Source organism: Macaca nemestrina, chromosome 1 (genome assembly GCF_043159975.1).
Source record: "Macaca nemestrina isolate mMacNem1 chromosome 1, mMacNem.hap1, whole genome shotgun sequence".
Taxonomy (NCBI): Eukaryota; Metazoa; Chordata; class Mammalia; order Primates; family Cercopithecidae; genus Macaca; species Macaca nemestrina.
This window is the reverse complement of record NC_092125.1, coordinates 65,875,501-65,891,365: the sequence shown is the minus strand read 5'-3', so window position 1 is coordinate 65,891,365 and position 15,865 is coordinate 65,875,501. Positions and strand designations below refer to the sequence as shown.

Below are 15,865 nucleotides of genomic sequence, written 5' to 3'. Positions count from 1 at the left end.
AGAAACTCCATTTACCTTAGAAATGGCATGGAGACTTCTTGTGAACTAAGAAGGTCCAGAAAGTGGGGAGAATATTGAGAGACAGTCTGGGTGGAACTGAGAGAAACTAGGCTCTAGGAAAGCAGTTGCTTTAATGAATGGGACACTGGGTAATGGAAATGGGTAAAGAGGATTTGGGGACATTTTAATGAGTGTCACATAGTTTAATTTTTCTTTAAGCCTCTCTTAAGATATTCAAGTAGAAACTCCTCTTAGTTTTAACATGTTTCCTGGAGTTGAACTTATTTGTCTAGCATGCAACACCATGCTAATTATTCTTGAGACAGCGTAAATATGGGTTATATGTATTAATTCTGGCTTTAAAGGGGACCTGGCGATTACCCCTTGCTCTGAGGAAGATGTTGAAATGAATCGGGCCTCTGACGTAACTGGGCCATTGAAATGGGAAGATAGGGGATCTGAGTATCCCAAGAAATTCTTCCTTCTCTGATGCTAGTACTCAGAGGTTCCTTTTTCTCTCTGGATTGCTATTCTTTCTCAAAACCCTCTATGGCATGTCACTCCAAGCCTGGACCACCTCCCCAGGTTAGTTCTTCATCTTCCATTTTAGGAAGGCCTAGGACTGGTATCTTAAGTAATCTATCCCAAGCCTTAGGGGAAAATACTGGGTTTTATTTTTTCTGTTTTGATGGTCTCTAAGATCATGAAACTTTCTTTGCCTCTTCTCACTACAAAGCAGTAAGATGTCAAAGGCGAAGACTAGATAGGGTAAAGAGACTAGGAACAAGAAGGCAAAGGGGACTGCTTTTAGTCTGAGTCTTAGTTCAGAGAGACAAAAGGAGTTCCTAAGTGGTTCAGCCCAATTCACGAGGAGTCTACACTAAGCTCTGAGTTCCAAGAACCTGCTGGTTAATAGTTATTTGGCCCATTCTGATTCTTTGTTGTATCTCCTTCAACCAACTGAAGAATTGCCCATTATCTGGTGTTTGGGACCTTGGCCTGATAACTTTCCATTTTATTATGACAATACTTAAATATTCTCTTGTTTAATGATATATTTACATCCTTTGACCATTTATTTATTGTTAAAGTTAAATATTGTTATTTATTGTTACAGATAAGTAGATTGCTTGGCCAGGCTACCCCATTCTGTGGTCTTGTACAAATTACCTAAACCCTCTGTGTCTCAGTTTCTACATCTATAAAATGAGATAATAAGAATACTACCCTCCTCATAGGTTGTTGTGTAATTAAATTAGAAGCTATCTTTTGTGTGTTTGTGTGTGTGTGTGTATGTTTTGAGACAGAATCTTGCTCTATTTTCCACGCTGGAGTGCAGTGTTGTGATCTCAGCTTACTGCAGCCTCGACCTCCCAGACTCGGAATTCTCCCACCTAAGCCTCCCAAGAAGCTGCAACTACAGGCATGTACTACCATGCCCAGCTAATTTTTTTATTTTTTGTAGAGACAGAGTTTCGCTATACTGCCCAGGTTTCTCTTGAACTCCTGGGCTCAAGTGATCCTCTCACTTTGGCCTCCCAAAGTGCTGGTATTACAGACATAAGCCACCATGTCCAGCCTATCTATCTTTTAATGGTGGTACTAAGTATTCATTATATAGTAATTTTTACAAATAGTACCACAACCACCACTACTGCTACCTGTAAGATAACACTATTAACCCTTTGCTGTGTTTCCCATATATTTCTCATCTATCTACTGCGTTATTTTTCAACCACAGAAATTCTAAGTCAAATTAGCCAACAGGTCAAAAAAGTCAGCACCAGGCTCATGCCTGTAATCCCACCACTTTGGGAGGTTGAGGCAGGTGGATTACCTGAAGTCAGGAGTTAGAGACCAGCCTGACCAACATTGTGAATCCCCGTCTCTACTAAAAAATACAAAAATTAGCCAAGTGTGATGGCAAGCGCGTGTAATCCTAGCTACTTGGGAGGCTGAGGCAGGAGAACTGCTTGAACCCAGGAGGCAGAGGTTGCATTGAGCTGAGTTTGTGCCATTGCACTCCAGCCTGAGCGACAGTACAAGACTCCATCTCAAAAAAACACATTAAAAAGTCTACAACTTTTATGATTCAATGCTCTTCTGTCCTTACTGGAGGATAGAGCTTGTGCAGGCAGTCACAGCCACAAATGCATCTACAGTTGTCAGGTACTGTCATTTAAAGCCAGACTAATATATCAAAGGAAAGAGCTATGGAGGCTAAGAGTACAGTCTTAAACTCTGCTTCTCCAGGGCCTCCTGAGTTCCCTTTGTTAATGGTGAGGTGAAGGACCAACTAAATATAGTCAGTGACTTGAACAAACCCTTGGAAACAACATAAAAAGTATAAATCCCTACATCTGAGTTTCTTAAATTACTTTTATAGTATTATCAGTTCTGAAGTAAATTACGTCATCATTGTGTACTTTTCGTGCAGCACATCCATCTATCCAGGATAAAGACAACTCGTAGTAGAGGTAGAATAAAAGAGTATTTTATTTAGCATTTGTTTTCAGTACTTTGAAAATATTCTCTACAAAATCTGGACCTCACCAATTCTCTTCACTGTCCACCCCCTTCTCTTCTTACCATCCCACACTGCTCACCCCAAGGACCATCAGAATACCAACAACTGAGACACAGTGTGCCAGTAGAACCCATTTGTCATTCACTTGGGAGGTAGTTCTGTCTCTGACATTCATAGCAAAGCCATTTTCACAAGCAAAAATGACTGTCATTATAGAAATATGGAGGTTCTCACCTAGATATTCTGAACCCATTTAGGATATGTGGAAGCAGGTACTAACCAGCAGGAACAGAAAGTTCACAGCGAGGGGTGAGGCTGCTCCAAACCCCATTCCCTTGAGGGTCACTTGTGCAGCGGATGGTGCTCTCCCCAATGAGGTTGAAGGTCATCCCTCTGTCTGGGTGGGGGTCGCATGTGTAAGATACTTCTTTTCCATAGGGAATATCTCCAAGGGGAGCTCCTATGTGTCTCCCATTAAGGATAGCTGGAGGATTTGGGCACAAGATTTCTAGAAAGAGAACAAGAGCTTTAAGTTCCATTAGAGTTTCACTTAAGATGACTGAAATATTAGTGACCTGTGACTGTGCTATGAGTATAATTTTTTTTCTTTTAGAAAGAATATAACTAAGGTGGATAGAATTTAAATCTGTAAGGCTTTTGTTGAGAGGCAACTAAGTGATGTGAGACCTAAATTACAGTTTATTGCAAAAGGCCAAAGACTGTTTTTGGACCATCCAGGTAGCTATGTTCATAATGAATTTGGAAAGTAATTATTTTTTTATATTTTTAAAAACGCCCATTTGGTTGTCTACTTTAAATCAGGCATAGTAAGATTCCTGGGTTGACAATGAGGTTCAAGACAGACAAAGTTTTGGCCATTGGAGACCATAAGTTCCAAGGAAATCTATGAACGTTAATAATCATGAACTATCATCTTTAGCAATGTAAATGTTTCTTGGTGATTCAAGACCATTATCATCAGGACCAACACCAAATTTCCAATGGCGTCATCAGACTACATTGGTAAGGCTCTTTTTACCTAGATTAAATGGTGCCAAAGAGCCTTTTTTTCTTTCTTCCAAATTATTAGCCATCATTTCTTCCTCCTTTTAGTCTGCTTAGAACAGTTCCTTCCCTAAAAGCACTTGATGCTTCTAATTTGATATGAATTTAGGAAGAGATGCCCAAGTTTATCAGAATTATATGTATAAAAAAGACTTAGTACATCAAACAATGATTGACTTCTTATGCTTGAATTTTACCTGTTTGTGTTTTCCTAAGTTTGTTTATATATTTATTTTCAGCTTTATATGTCTCTGTAAGGTTGAGTTTGTTGGATACTTGAGTTTCCTCAGGTATTCACTGTTCTTCACCGTAATACTCACCATAAAATATCCAAATTGATTTCTGTAAGTTATTTTAACACAATGCAAATTAAACATTTTCCAATAAGAAAAAAAAGGTTTAAAAAATTCTTGCCTTGCTTTAATAGACAGAATAGGGTAAATCAGTAATGTCTTAGTATGTCAAACATATACTCTTATCTAAGAGTTTCTGAATTCTTTCTGAATTTGGACATACTTTATTTAAGCAGATGGTTTGGAAACTTAGGACACCTCATCATTTCAGACACTGATTCATCATCCCAGCTCCTTCACCTGTACTAATTTATCATATAACTCTGTTTTATTTTCTCCATAACATCCCTATTTAACTATCATTTTATATTTTACAATTTTTAGAATTTTGATTACTTATTTTATCATTCTTAGTCTGCTTCCCAACAAGAAAATACACTCCAGGAAAGTAGGGAGGTGTCTTCACTATTCTTTTACTCTTCATTGCTTTTTCTACACATGGAAAGTCCTAGCACATGGGAAGCCCTATGTCATTAAATACTGCCGGCTAAAAAACAAGCTGACTAAACTGTTTATGATATGCGAGGGGATAAAAGAACATAAAAATTTGGCTGGGCATGGTGGCTCACACTTGTAATCCTAACACTTTTGGAGGCGAAGGTGGGAGGATAGCTTGAGCCCAGGAGTTTGAGATCAGCCTGGGCAATATGGCAAGACTCCATCTCTACAAAAAATAAAAAATTAGCCATGTGTGGTGGCATGCACCTGCAGTCCCAACTACTGGGAGGCTGAAGTGGGAGGGTCACTAGAGCCCAGGCCATTGAAACTGCAGTGAGCTGTGATTGCACCACTGCAGTCTGTCCTAGGTAACTATCTTAAAAAGGAAAAAAAAATTAAGAAAGATTACTCCTTATAAGAAAACTAAAAATAAATGACTAACTAAAACGTGCTGCACCTTTATGTCATCTAGTTTCTTGCCACACATTCCACACAACATTAAACACTGTCATTAAACTAAGTGATTTACAGATTAGTAACAAATGTCAGAGAAGTCCTACAAGATGCTTCTTGAAATTCTTCCAACAAAGAAGTATTTTTATCCGAAATTTAGTTAAGTAAAGATCCAGACAACAAGTGATTCCATGCAGTAAACACACTGGAAAACAAAAATAAGGAGAGTTATCCAAACTACATAGTTCTTTCTACTCACGTTCACACACTGGAACACTGCTATTCCAAAGGGCTTTCATTCCAGCCAAGACACAATGACTAGCAAACCTGCCTTTTAATCGGAACCTAAAGAAAAAAAAAGTGGTAGCAAATGTGTGAGCAATTCCCATCTCTCCCTTGATTTCTTCACTAATAGATGCTCAGCTTCCTCACTACCATTTCCTCTTTGACTATCATTTGGTTCTTAGGTTCCGGCCCAGCTAAAAGTCTAAATTCATTAGGGATCTGAATTCTTCAGTAGCTGGCAGAAACTCAAAGGCCAATTTATTCTAAAGAACCATAGTACCCTGTGACTGGCAAAGCAATTAGAGCTGATGTGCCATGTAAACTTCATAGCCCAGCATCATCTACAGAAGGCATGAACACAGAACCAGACTTCTCCATGGGCACAAGAGCTATAACCTTCAGGTGTCATATTTCACTGATGGCTCTCTGACATCCCACTTATTCTCATTAGTGGGTCATGAGGCAGAACAACTCTCGATTTGGTAAGCAAAGCCAGGAACATCTGGAAAGAGAACAGCCATTGTTTTTCTTGCCACTCCAAATATAATGGGCCAGAGGAGGCTCACAGAAGCATGCTGAACCACGTGCTCTAACAAACAAAGAAGGGTCGGGGGAAAAGTCTTTGCCACCCTGAAAAGCCTAACTTACTATTGAATCCTGCTTCCCTTCTGAAATCTAAAATCGTTCTGGAATTGGAAATCATTATTAGGTGGTGGACTTTGTAAATGCCAAAAAATCCTTGGAAATTATTAAAAATAACTCCTTAATTGCTCAATCTAGTTATCCCCCCAGACTCATAGTGTACCAAGAATAATGGATACACATAAACAACGAATAATACCTCACTTGACAGTGGTAGAAGCAGGAGGCAGACAAATCCTAGGCGGATGGGGCGGATCCCAATGAAACCCGACCTTCAAGCTGAAGACAGTTTAAAGCCTCGCTACAAGTTCCAGGTAAATCCATGGACTGACTTGAGAACCTCTCTTCCCATTGGGTGTGCTTTCCTCTGATTGATCCCCACTCTTCATCTATTTCACATATACCTGCTCTTCCATAATTGGTTTTTTTGCACTGTTGTGCCCACCTTTGAGTGGTGGCTTTGCTTTAGCCTTTTTTGCACACTCACAAACAAATTAATACACACTTCCAATTCTGAGTCCATAAAAGCCCCAGAACCAGTCACACTGAGAGAATGACCTCCTGACTTCATCTGGGGTCCACCCTCGTGTCTCGTCTCCCCTGAGAAGCTGTTTCGTCACTCAATAAAACTCTTCTCCACCCTCCTCACCCTTCTATTGTTAGCATAACCTTCTTTTTCTTGGCTGCAGGAAGAGAACTCAGGACCCACCAAACGCAGGTACGAAGAAGGCTGTAATACAGTGACCCTTTGCCCTCTCCCAGGGGAGGGCAGCTATTCCATGCAACAGGAAGCAGCAGCAGGTCAAGTCAGCCCTGGAGACGCAGGCCTGGCAGGGCGATGGGACTGACAGAGTTGTTAACACACTGCCATCTGTTGGGCTGCAGGCATTATCAAATGCTAAGAGCTATTAGCATGCTGTAACACCCCCTCTTGGCTTTGGGGTTGTGGGGACCCCTGTTTGGGCACCACCACGTTTCCTTCAGTGCGACATGACTGGTTCAGCCGCAATCCCCACACGGAGCCCGCTCCTGTGCCAGTGCTTGGCGCAGCCAGCCAGAACCCACACTTGCTCACTACACACCCCCTCCTGCCAGAGGCTGAGTATGTAGTCGTGGCAGCCACAGGATCTGCATCAGAGCCCAAGCCAGGCACGGCCTGGGAGGGTCGAGTAGATGGGGTGTCTCCTGCGTTGATCCTGGGCCGAGCAAGGCCTGGGCAGGGCTGTTTCTGGCCAGAGGTCACCAGCTGGCAAAGTGGCTGAGAAAAATCTTGCATCAAAACAATTACACTGGCCATTCTTGACATGAAGATATGTAATTGGGTTATACTTATCCATACACTATTACAGATTTCACTTTTGATTGGTTTTAAGTTTCCTAAAACAACCTTTGCCTTATTATGAGGCAAACAATTTTCGTCTTACTCATCTTTTTTTCTCTAGTATACATTTTATAAAATTATGTTCTTTTGCCTCCAAATAAATACATACCCATTCATTTCAAGTTCCAACTGTGGACTCAAGATCAGTGACTGTATTTAGGTTTGTACCTGACATTGAGCTGTATGTGCCATTTTCTCATTGTCTTCTGAAAGTGGTGCCACTTAGTCCCTACCCTTATTTCAAAACTACCCTTCCATAAATTCGTCTGTCTGGGTACTTCTTATCTACTAGGTCGGCTCCTGGTTTGGATTAACCCCTGATCTCAGGGGAGTGATTCTCCACACTGAGTCCTGGGTCTCAACTCTGGGTCACACTCACCCTTCATCGCAAACAAAGGACACCTTTGCTCCAAGCTGGAGATTGAGTGGAAACAGCACACGGCCATGAGGAAGTTGGCCCAGGAAGTCATCACAGGATTTCACTAGAAGAAAAATAAAACAACAGGAGTAAGACCTCCCTGTGAGGGGGAAACAGCAATCTGGAAGCCAGAGAGTCAAGGCACCTGTACATATGGGGGCTTCAGGGTTCCAGTCTCCCTGGGGCGTGCAGTGCAGAGACGCAGCCCCTCTGAGGTCATAGCCGGGCTCACAGCTGTAGAACACTTCCTGCCCAGGTGAAAATTTGTCCTGATGGCTTGGAGTGTGCTCACCATGCAGGATTTCTGGAGGCGGCTGACACACTGTGGAAAGGACAGTTCCAGAGTACTTGTTACTTACGGGGGAACTTCTTTTGCTATACCCTATGCTTGCTGAAGGCCTCATAGCTAGTAAAAGGTAGAGATATAGAACCCAATTCTCCCTAGCACAAGGCCCCAAACTCACTTGTAAATCTACAGGGTACAAGGTATTTTCTCCTAGCTCTGGCTATCCAATGTGGAGTTATTAGTATTGGTGGATTCTCCATCTACATATTTCCTAGGAAGGTAATCCCGATTTGTACCATTGTTATTCAGGTAATGAGACTGTCACCTGAGACCAAGTCTGTTTTATAGATTTCCTCCCATTTCTCTGATAGCACACCTATGACTAAAGTGCAGTCATACTGTTTCAGGACAGGCATGACCCTAAATTGGGGCTTACTCTGGAAGGGTTCTTGCCTCACCCAGGACAGAATTCAAGGATGAGCCAGTGGTGCCGGACAGCAATCTTTTAGAAAGGCACTGCCCCTGCAGAGCAGGGCTAACTCACAGGCAGTACACTCAGAGTCAGCAACATATGAGCTCCTGGCAGCCAACTGTATTTATACTCCTGTAAGCCCGCTTCAATTACATGTAAATTTTTTTTTTTTTTTTTTTTTTTTTACTCATTTGTTTATTAATATAGAAAAGGAGCCCAGGGCAGCTGGACCAGTAGTACAAAGCACCAGGAGTTAATACCATTCTGGTGACAGGGTTGGTTTTACAAAAATGAAGGAGCAGACGGGAGCTGCCAGGTTCTGAGGCCAGGCCCAGCCTACTGCCCAGAATCCCTGAAACAGCTCCCTGGGAGAGGGCTGACAGGTGGGTCAGGGTGGATTGAGCTGGAAACCATGGGGACAGATGGGAGGGATAGAGGGTCATGCAGTGGGAACCACTCAGTGGCTGACAAGGACAGGGAACTGGTGGCTGGAGGCTCCTCGTTGGGCCATGGGTAGGGGCTTGCAGATGGCCTCAGCTCTGGGGCCAGGTAGAGAAACTGCGAGACTGATGGGCATGGAGAACCCAGACATAGCACTGGGGCTGAAGGGCCTTTCTACCCTTTCTTCCACCTTTGCTCTATACTACATGTGGGGCTTTGGGGCCTAAGGCACAGGGGAGGCTCAGAGGCTTCCAGTTAGGAGGAAGATGGGGCAAGGAAGGAAGCACTTGAGTGTCCCTAGCTTAGGCAGCCAGGGATGAGACACAGGTGGGACAACAGCACCCCCACATAGTGGGGCTAGAATGTGGGGCAGGGAAGGGCTTTTCCTCAGCCAGTGACCAGGACCAGCCCCATGGCAACGATGCCTGTCTGGAGCCTTAGCAAATCAAGTGTGCAACAAGCACAGGGTGTCGGCAGACCTGGGCTCCAGCCAGAACTTGAATCACACAGAGCTGTATCACCATGGTCCAGCCATGTCCTGCCTTGGCCTGTTTCCTCCTCTGTCAATGAGAGCTTTGAATAAGACCTTCTAGGTCATGAAAAGGACTCTGCAGGTGAAGGGAACTCCAGGACCTGCTCTTGGTGGTTAACCAGACCCTGGATGGAACTGGTATGGGATGGGGTGAAGTGGGGCATGGAGGAGGAAGGTGTTCTTGCAGGGAACCTATCCCACAAACACTGCAGAGCTAGGAAAGGCCACTGGAAGCCCTTCTTTGCCCAGAGGAAGAAAGGCCACAGAGAGAGCGAATGTGGCTCGGTGCAATCCCTTCACATCCTCCACCATCTGGGTAACACTTGGCAAGAAGTGGATGGGTGACATTGTGCAACCCTTTATGTTCTTCCCCAGGGGTGGCACTGAAGGCCTCTTGTGGCTTCTGCCTTCAGCCTTTAGTGTGGGATCAAGAGTGTTCTTTTCACTGTGGTCCTGTTCTGGGAACAGCCTAAGACTCTGCCTGGCTGGCACATGTTAGTTGGTGAGGAAAGGACAGAGTGGGTGAGTAAGCAGACAGGGAGGCAAGAGTGACTCTCTGGCTTTCTCCTCTTCCTCTTCAGAGAGCGACTCAATCAAATGAGTCGCAGATCTTCTCCACCACAGCATTGAAGATGTGTGGCTGGTCAGCATAGACGTGGTGAGATGCACCCTCAATCTCCATGTCTCCGACATAGGAATCCGGCCGCTGCATCTTCACCTTTTTTCCCGTACTGGTATCTATCCAGGTATTGGACCCATAGATCATGGTGATGGGCACACCTTTTCAAATCAAGTGAATTCGCTCCAGCATAGGGTGCTGGGCCCAGCCAAAGGACTCCATCATGGCTTTGAATACCGTCTCACCACTGGGATTCTGTGCATTGCAGTGATAGATATACTCTGATATGGTATCATCTTCAAAGAAGTCTACAAACTTGCGTTTGAATCCGGCGAGAATCGCTGCACCAGGCCAGGCCCCCAGGGCCCAGCTACTCGAAGAACAGCCAATGGATTGGAACGTCCTAGGACAGATGCCACAGCTTTGACCCAGGTTGGGAGTGCACGGATCTCACTGGGGTTAGTTGGTCAGAGGGGAAAGCCCCATGAGTCCACCAGGATGAGGTGTTTAACTCTATCAGGGTACTTGATTGAGTAAGAAGTGGCCAGGAATCCTCCCAAACTGTGCCCCAGGAGGGTCATGCTGGGGATCCCCATGGTCTCCTGCCACGTCTCTATCGATGTCACAAACTCATCCTCAGCCCCCTCCGGGTCCCTCGGGAATGCTGGCCTTGAGCATCGCCCGAAGTCAAGCAGATGGAAGGTGTGCAGTGTGCAGCGGGCACTCAGTGAGTCCATGTTGAGGACCCAGAGGCCCACGCTGCCCCCAAAACCGTGCACCATCACCAGCGGGGTGTGGTCCTTTTGCTCGGGGCTCATAGTCACTGTCCAGATCTTATTCTGGTTTGGGAGGGATACATATCTGGCCAGGAACTTATTCTGGAGACACTGGAGGATCCTGGCTTCCACATTCTTCAGCTGAGACATGGAAGTGGGGCACCACGTGGGCAGCCAATTACTCAGCCAGCCTTGAGGATGCTGCTCTAGATCATTGGCCATAGTAAACAACTGCTTTCTGTTTTGTGTGTGTGCGTTTTTTTGTTGTTGTTGTTGTTGTTGTTTTTGAGGTGATATCTCACTCTATCACCCAGGCTGGAGCACAGTCGTGTGATCTTGGCTCACTGCAACCTCTGTGTCCCAGGTTCAAGTGATTCTCCTGCCTCAGCCTAATGAGATTTCAGGCGTGAGCCACCTCACCCAGGTAATTTTTATATTTTTATTAGAGACAGGGTTTCACCATGTTGGGCAGGTTGGTCTTGAACTCCTGACCTTAGGTGATCTGCCCATCTCGGCCTCCCAAAGTGCTGGGATTACAGGCATAAGCCACCATGCCCGGCCAGTTACATGTAAGTTAAGGGGCATATCAATGCAAATTGAGGGGGGTGTTATTTAGAACTTTCCTGGAAAGGGGTGGTAACTTCCAGGTCGTTGCCATGGCATTTATAAAATGTCATGGTGCTGATGGGAATATGAGGGCAGCTAGCGATTGCTTTCATCGCCATCTGCCTGTTCCTGCTGTTTTTTTCACTTCATCCTATCTAGGACAGATTCTGTTTTGGTCAGCAGGATTGTGACCAGAACACAAGCCCTGCCAATCTCCTACCTCAATACATCCGTCCTTATATCCCTTTATCTGTTTGTCTTCCCAGTTCAGTGGTTGCACAAGGCTAACATGGGTTGGTAGAAGAATGGTAAGCTCTTTCTCTGTCCCTATGTATCAGCCATAACACCTCCCACTCAGCTGCTAAGCCAGCTATTGTGGCATCAGTAGACAAGATGAGCCATCAAAAACACAAGGCCTTAAATAAGCCAGTGTTGTTGTAAACAATAAATGAGATAATGTATATAAAGCGCTTAGGGCACAGCTGACTATAAAGTCCATATAATTTTTCAATATAATTGAGAGAGATTGGAGCTGGTACTTTGCCCTGAGAACTGATTAATAGGTGAGTCCAAAATAGCTTTTTTTCTGGCTAATTAAGGTCTTGCTTTTTAAAATGAAGACACATATGCTGGGTGCATGCACACCCCCGATTCTTAATTTCATGCTTCTTCCCCCCAAAATTACTTTCCCACCCTCCTCACCACACATCCCTCCCCCGAACAAATACTAATCTCCTGATCCAACAGCAATGCATGTCATTTGCAGGGACCTTCTAGGCCTCAGTTAGACTCACCCCTGGAGCAGCTTGGTAACTCTGGCTCCCATTTGTTCAGGGCCTGGCATTGCACACGGTGGGGTCCTTTCATGACAAAGCCAGGCTGACACCTAAACTCCACAACTTCATTTAAGGAAAATAAGCTTCTGTTGACAGACACCAGTATTCCATTTTCCACATTTGGAGGCGTGCATTTGGTAGGTAAAATGCACTGAGGGACCGGGCCGCTCCAGATGCCCACTTGATCATCTTTGCTGGTGCAGTATATAGAGGGCTCACCCACGAGCTCAAACACCTTTCTCCCTCCGCTTCCAAGATTGCAGTGGTAGGTCACCACAGATCCATAGTGAAAATACTCTCTGTTAGTGCTGAAGAAATCTCCATTGGTGATGTTGGGGGGTAGCCCACAAGTAATTGCTGGCAAAAGAGATAGCAAGTTAACCAAAACAAAACCTTGGGACAGAGTCTTGCTCTGTCACCCAGGCTGGAGTGCAGTGGCACGATCACGGCTCACTGCAACCTCCACTTCCTAGGTCAAGCAATCCTCCCCACTCAACCTCCCAAGTATCTGGGATTACAGGCACTCACCACTGTGTCTGGCTTATTTTTGTATTTTTAGTAGAGATGGGGTTTGGCCATGTTGGCCATGCTGGTCTTGAACTCCTGGCCTCAAGCAATCCACCTGTCTCTGCCTTCCAAAATGCTAGGATTACAGGTGTGAGCCATCGTGCCCTGCCTGGTTTCTTAAAATTATACTTTATTGTAAATTATGCTAACAGCTTTTTGGAAATCCCAAATTACTGGAAGTAAATATCATCTAATATTTGCTAACGTACAGATATATTCTAACAATTTTACAATATTATGAGTTCTGCTCTTTGTAGTTAACATTACTTTGCTAAATGTGTCCATATATTATTATAGTCCATTTTTTCCCTTTTTTTTTTTTTTTTTTTTTTTTTTAGACGGAGTCTCTGTTGCCCAGGCTGGAGTGCAGTGGCATGATCTTGGCTCACTGCAACCTCCTTTTCCTGGTCTCAAGTGATTCCCCTGCTGCAGCCTCCCAAATAGCTGGGATTACATACATGCACCACCATGCTCAGCTAACTTCTGTATTTTTAGTAGAGATGGGGTATCACCATGTTGGCCAGGCTGGTCTCAAACTGCTGACCTCAAGTGATCCACCTACCTTGGCCTCCCAATGTACTGGGATTACAGGTGTGAGCCACTGTGCCTGGCCTATAGTACACATTTATATTTCTTCTGCTAAATGAGAATTTAACTATGTTATCTCACCATTATTAATTTAGTTCTCTCTATATAGAATGCATTTGTCTTTATTCTATTGGTTATTAATATAATAAAGCATATAGCACAGCATTTTTTTTTTTTTTTTTGAGACAAGGCTTTGCTCTGCTGCCCAGGCTGGAGTGCAGTGGCCTGATCATGGCTCATTGCAGCCTCAACCTCTCTGGCTCAAGCAATCCTCCCACCTCTTAGCTCCCAAGTCGTTAGGACTACAGGTGTGTGCCAGTATGCTCATTTAATTTTTGTATTTTTTCTAGATACAGGGTTTCACCATGTTGTACAGGCTGGTCTTGAACTCCTGGGCTCAAGCCATCTGCTCACCTAGGCCTCCTAAAGTGCTGGGATTACAGGTGTGAGCCACCACACCTGGCCCAGTATAACATCTTTATTAAATAATAAAAACAAAAAGCTCTGGCAGAACTAATAAAGACAAAGCACAAATACACAATATTACATATAATAAACACGATACTTACAGAAGTAATAAAAAGAACTGGATACTGATCTACAGCCATACCACCCTGAATGCACCCAATCTCGTCTGATCTTGGAAGAACTGAATACTGTGTTCTACTCTACCGTGGGGCAGTGCCCAGTCAGTATGTTGACCTTCTACAAAGTTTGTTCCCACTTATTCTCCCACCAACTGGGTTTGAAATTGCTGATTTCCTCACATCATCACCAAACCCAGGATTATACACATTTTATATTCCTTGTTAGCTTGCAATTACTCATTCCCTTTGCTCCCCAAAATGTAGAAAGCTCATCTTCCAAACAACTCACAGGGAAGATGGCATGATCCCATTTAGACAAAGAATAAGAAGGAAGAAAGAGCTGCATGGCTTGAATATCCGATGTGATACTAAGAGCTTGCAGAGAGGATATAGGGTTTATTTCACTGACTTTGTATTTGTTGACTTCACTGAAGAAAATGCTCTTCAAACTGCGAGGTGTTCAACAGAGGAGGAAATTGGGGGCTGTTTAAATGAGCTCAAGACTAGTTTAAAATAAATTAGACCTTGAGATAAGAAAGAAAAGCATTTCTAGGTGAAGGTGGAAGTTTGGGATGCTGTGAGCCATTCTAAGGATATGACTGGATTCTTCAAATATCAGAAGGATACCATTTCCAAGAGGGATGAGATTCATTCTTTGTGATTCTAGGAGGACAACTCTAGGATTAAACAGTGGGGTGAATGGGGAAAGAGACTTCAACTCACGTTGACAAATTGGCGGCTTCTTGCTCCAATGGGCAGTATTGCCTGAGATGATACATTCAGCAGATGAGTGACCAATGAGTCGGTGCCTAAAGGCAAACAATGGAAAATAATTGTGCTGTACATGCCTCATCAACGTCCTCACAGCATGCATATGTGGCAAACCAGAAGGATTACAATGTAGGAGAAGTCTAAGGCCTAGCCTAAACTTTACTTATTGTTCCCAGCTTTTCTTCTTTTTCCTATTCTCTCACTATTGAAAGAAATATTTCTGCTCTAACTTCTCCTGGCCCACTTTGCTTCTTAATATCTTGGCTTCATTGTGGACTGTACCTGGCACCAAAATAAAAAAAATATATTTTGTAGACCTGTTTGACAATTTTTTTTAAAAGTTCTGTCTTTTCTCATATTATTTCTGCCATTTTTTGTTTGCATATTCCCTTAATCTGTGTGTGTGTGTGTATGTGTATGTGTGTGTGTGTGTGTGTGTGTATAATACTATGTCATTTAATTTGAGGCATGCTTTTTATAAATACAAGATTTGTTGCTTTTGATCCTATCTAATAGACCTGGTTTTTTGACAAGAAGATTAAACCAAATGGATTGAAATAAATTATATATTTGATTTGCTTTTTTTGTTTGTTTGTTTGTTTAGACGGAGTCTTGCTCTGTCGCTCAGGCTGGAGTGCAATGGTGTGATATCTGCTCACTGCAACCTCTGTCTCCTGAGTTCAAGCCATTCTCCTGACTCAACTTCCCGAGTGACTGGGATTACAGGCATGTGCCACCATGCCCAGCTAATTTTTGTATTTTTAGTAGAGATGGGGTTTCACCATGTTGACCAGGCTGGTCTTGAACTCCTGATCTGAGGTGATCCTCCCACCTCGGCCTGCCAAAGTATTGGGACTACAGGTGTGAGCCACTGCGCCCAGCCATGTCATCATTCTTTCACTACCTTTTTCATGATTTCACAATGTCCAATGATGAGGATGAGGAGAAAGCAATGAATAAAATGACCTGACCCAAACATGAGGGGGCTTATTTCCGATGACAGAGACAAATGCAGTCCTTGCTATTCCTTTTCCTTCCCTCTTACTTACTATATGGAACAGATAGACTCAGCTGTTTTAGTCATTCTAATAATTTGGAAATTAAACTTAATATTTTTTTCTAATTAGGAATTTAATTTTATATGTGTTCATGTATATTGTGTTTATATATGTGTGTGTATATATATATACACACACGATACATATATTTAAACCTACTTTCT

General features: G+C 43.5%; 2 protein-coding genes, 1 long non-coding RNA gene and 1 pseudogene across 6 annotated transcripts in view; 1 reads left to right on the top strand and 3 right to left on the bottom strand.

The window, feature by feature from the left end:
- LOC139358501 (uncharacterized) overlaps positions 1–6,589 on the top strand; it is a 30,325-nt gene extending 23,736 nt beyond the window's left edge. The window contains exons 3-4 of the long non-coding RNA XR_011613501.1: positions 5,975–6,077; positions 6,453–6,589. This is a non-coding gene — a long non-coding RNA (uncharacterized lncRNA). The remainder of the gene's footprint in view (positions 1–5,974; positions 6,078–6,452) is intronic.
- Positions 1–15,865, bottom strand: part of LOC105484964 (complement C3b/C4b receptor 1 (Knops blood group)) — a 235,838-nt gene that overhangs the window by 9,289 nt on the left and 210,684 nt on the right. The gene's annotated exons all lie outside the window — the stretch shown is intronic.
- The window catches only part of LOC105484876 (complement C3b/C4b receptor 1 like), a 99,273-nt gene that overhangs the window by 9,288 nt on the left and 74,120 nt on the right, over positions 1–15,865 (bottom strand). Inside the window, exons 12-17 of one of the 3 annotated variants that reach the window (XM_024793822.2) lie at positions 14,596–14,681; positions 12,089–12,487; positions 7,708–7,884; positions 7,524–7,626; positions 5,096–5,181; positions 2,808–3,035 (exon numbers count right to left, since the gene is read on the bottom strand). In XM_024793822.2, the coding sequence (XP_024649590.2) occupies positions 2,808–3,035; positions 5,096–5,181; positions 7,524–7,626; positions 7,708–7,884; positions 12,089–12,487; positions 14,596–14,681 (1,079 nt within the window). Of the gene's footprint in view, positions 1–2,807; positions 3,036–5,095; positions 5,182–7,523; positions 7,885–12,088; positions 12,488–14,595; positions 14,682–15,865 lie in introns of all 3 variants that reach the window. The other 2 variants (XM_071079576.1, XM_071079582.1) reach the window with 2 other exon arrangements.
- LOC105484875 ((Lyso)-N-acylphosphatidylethanolamine lipase pseudogene) lies at positions 8,585–11,970 on the bottom strand (annotated as a pseudogene).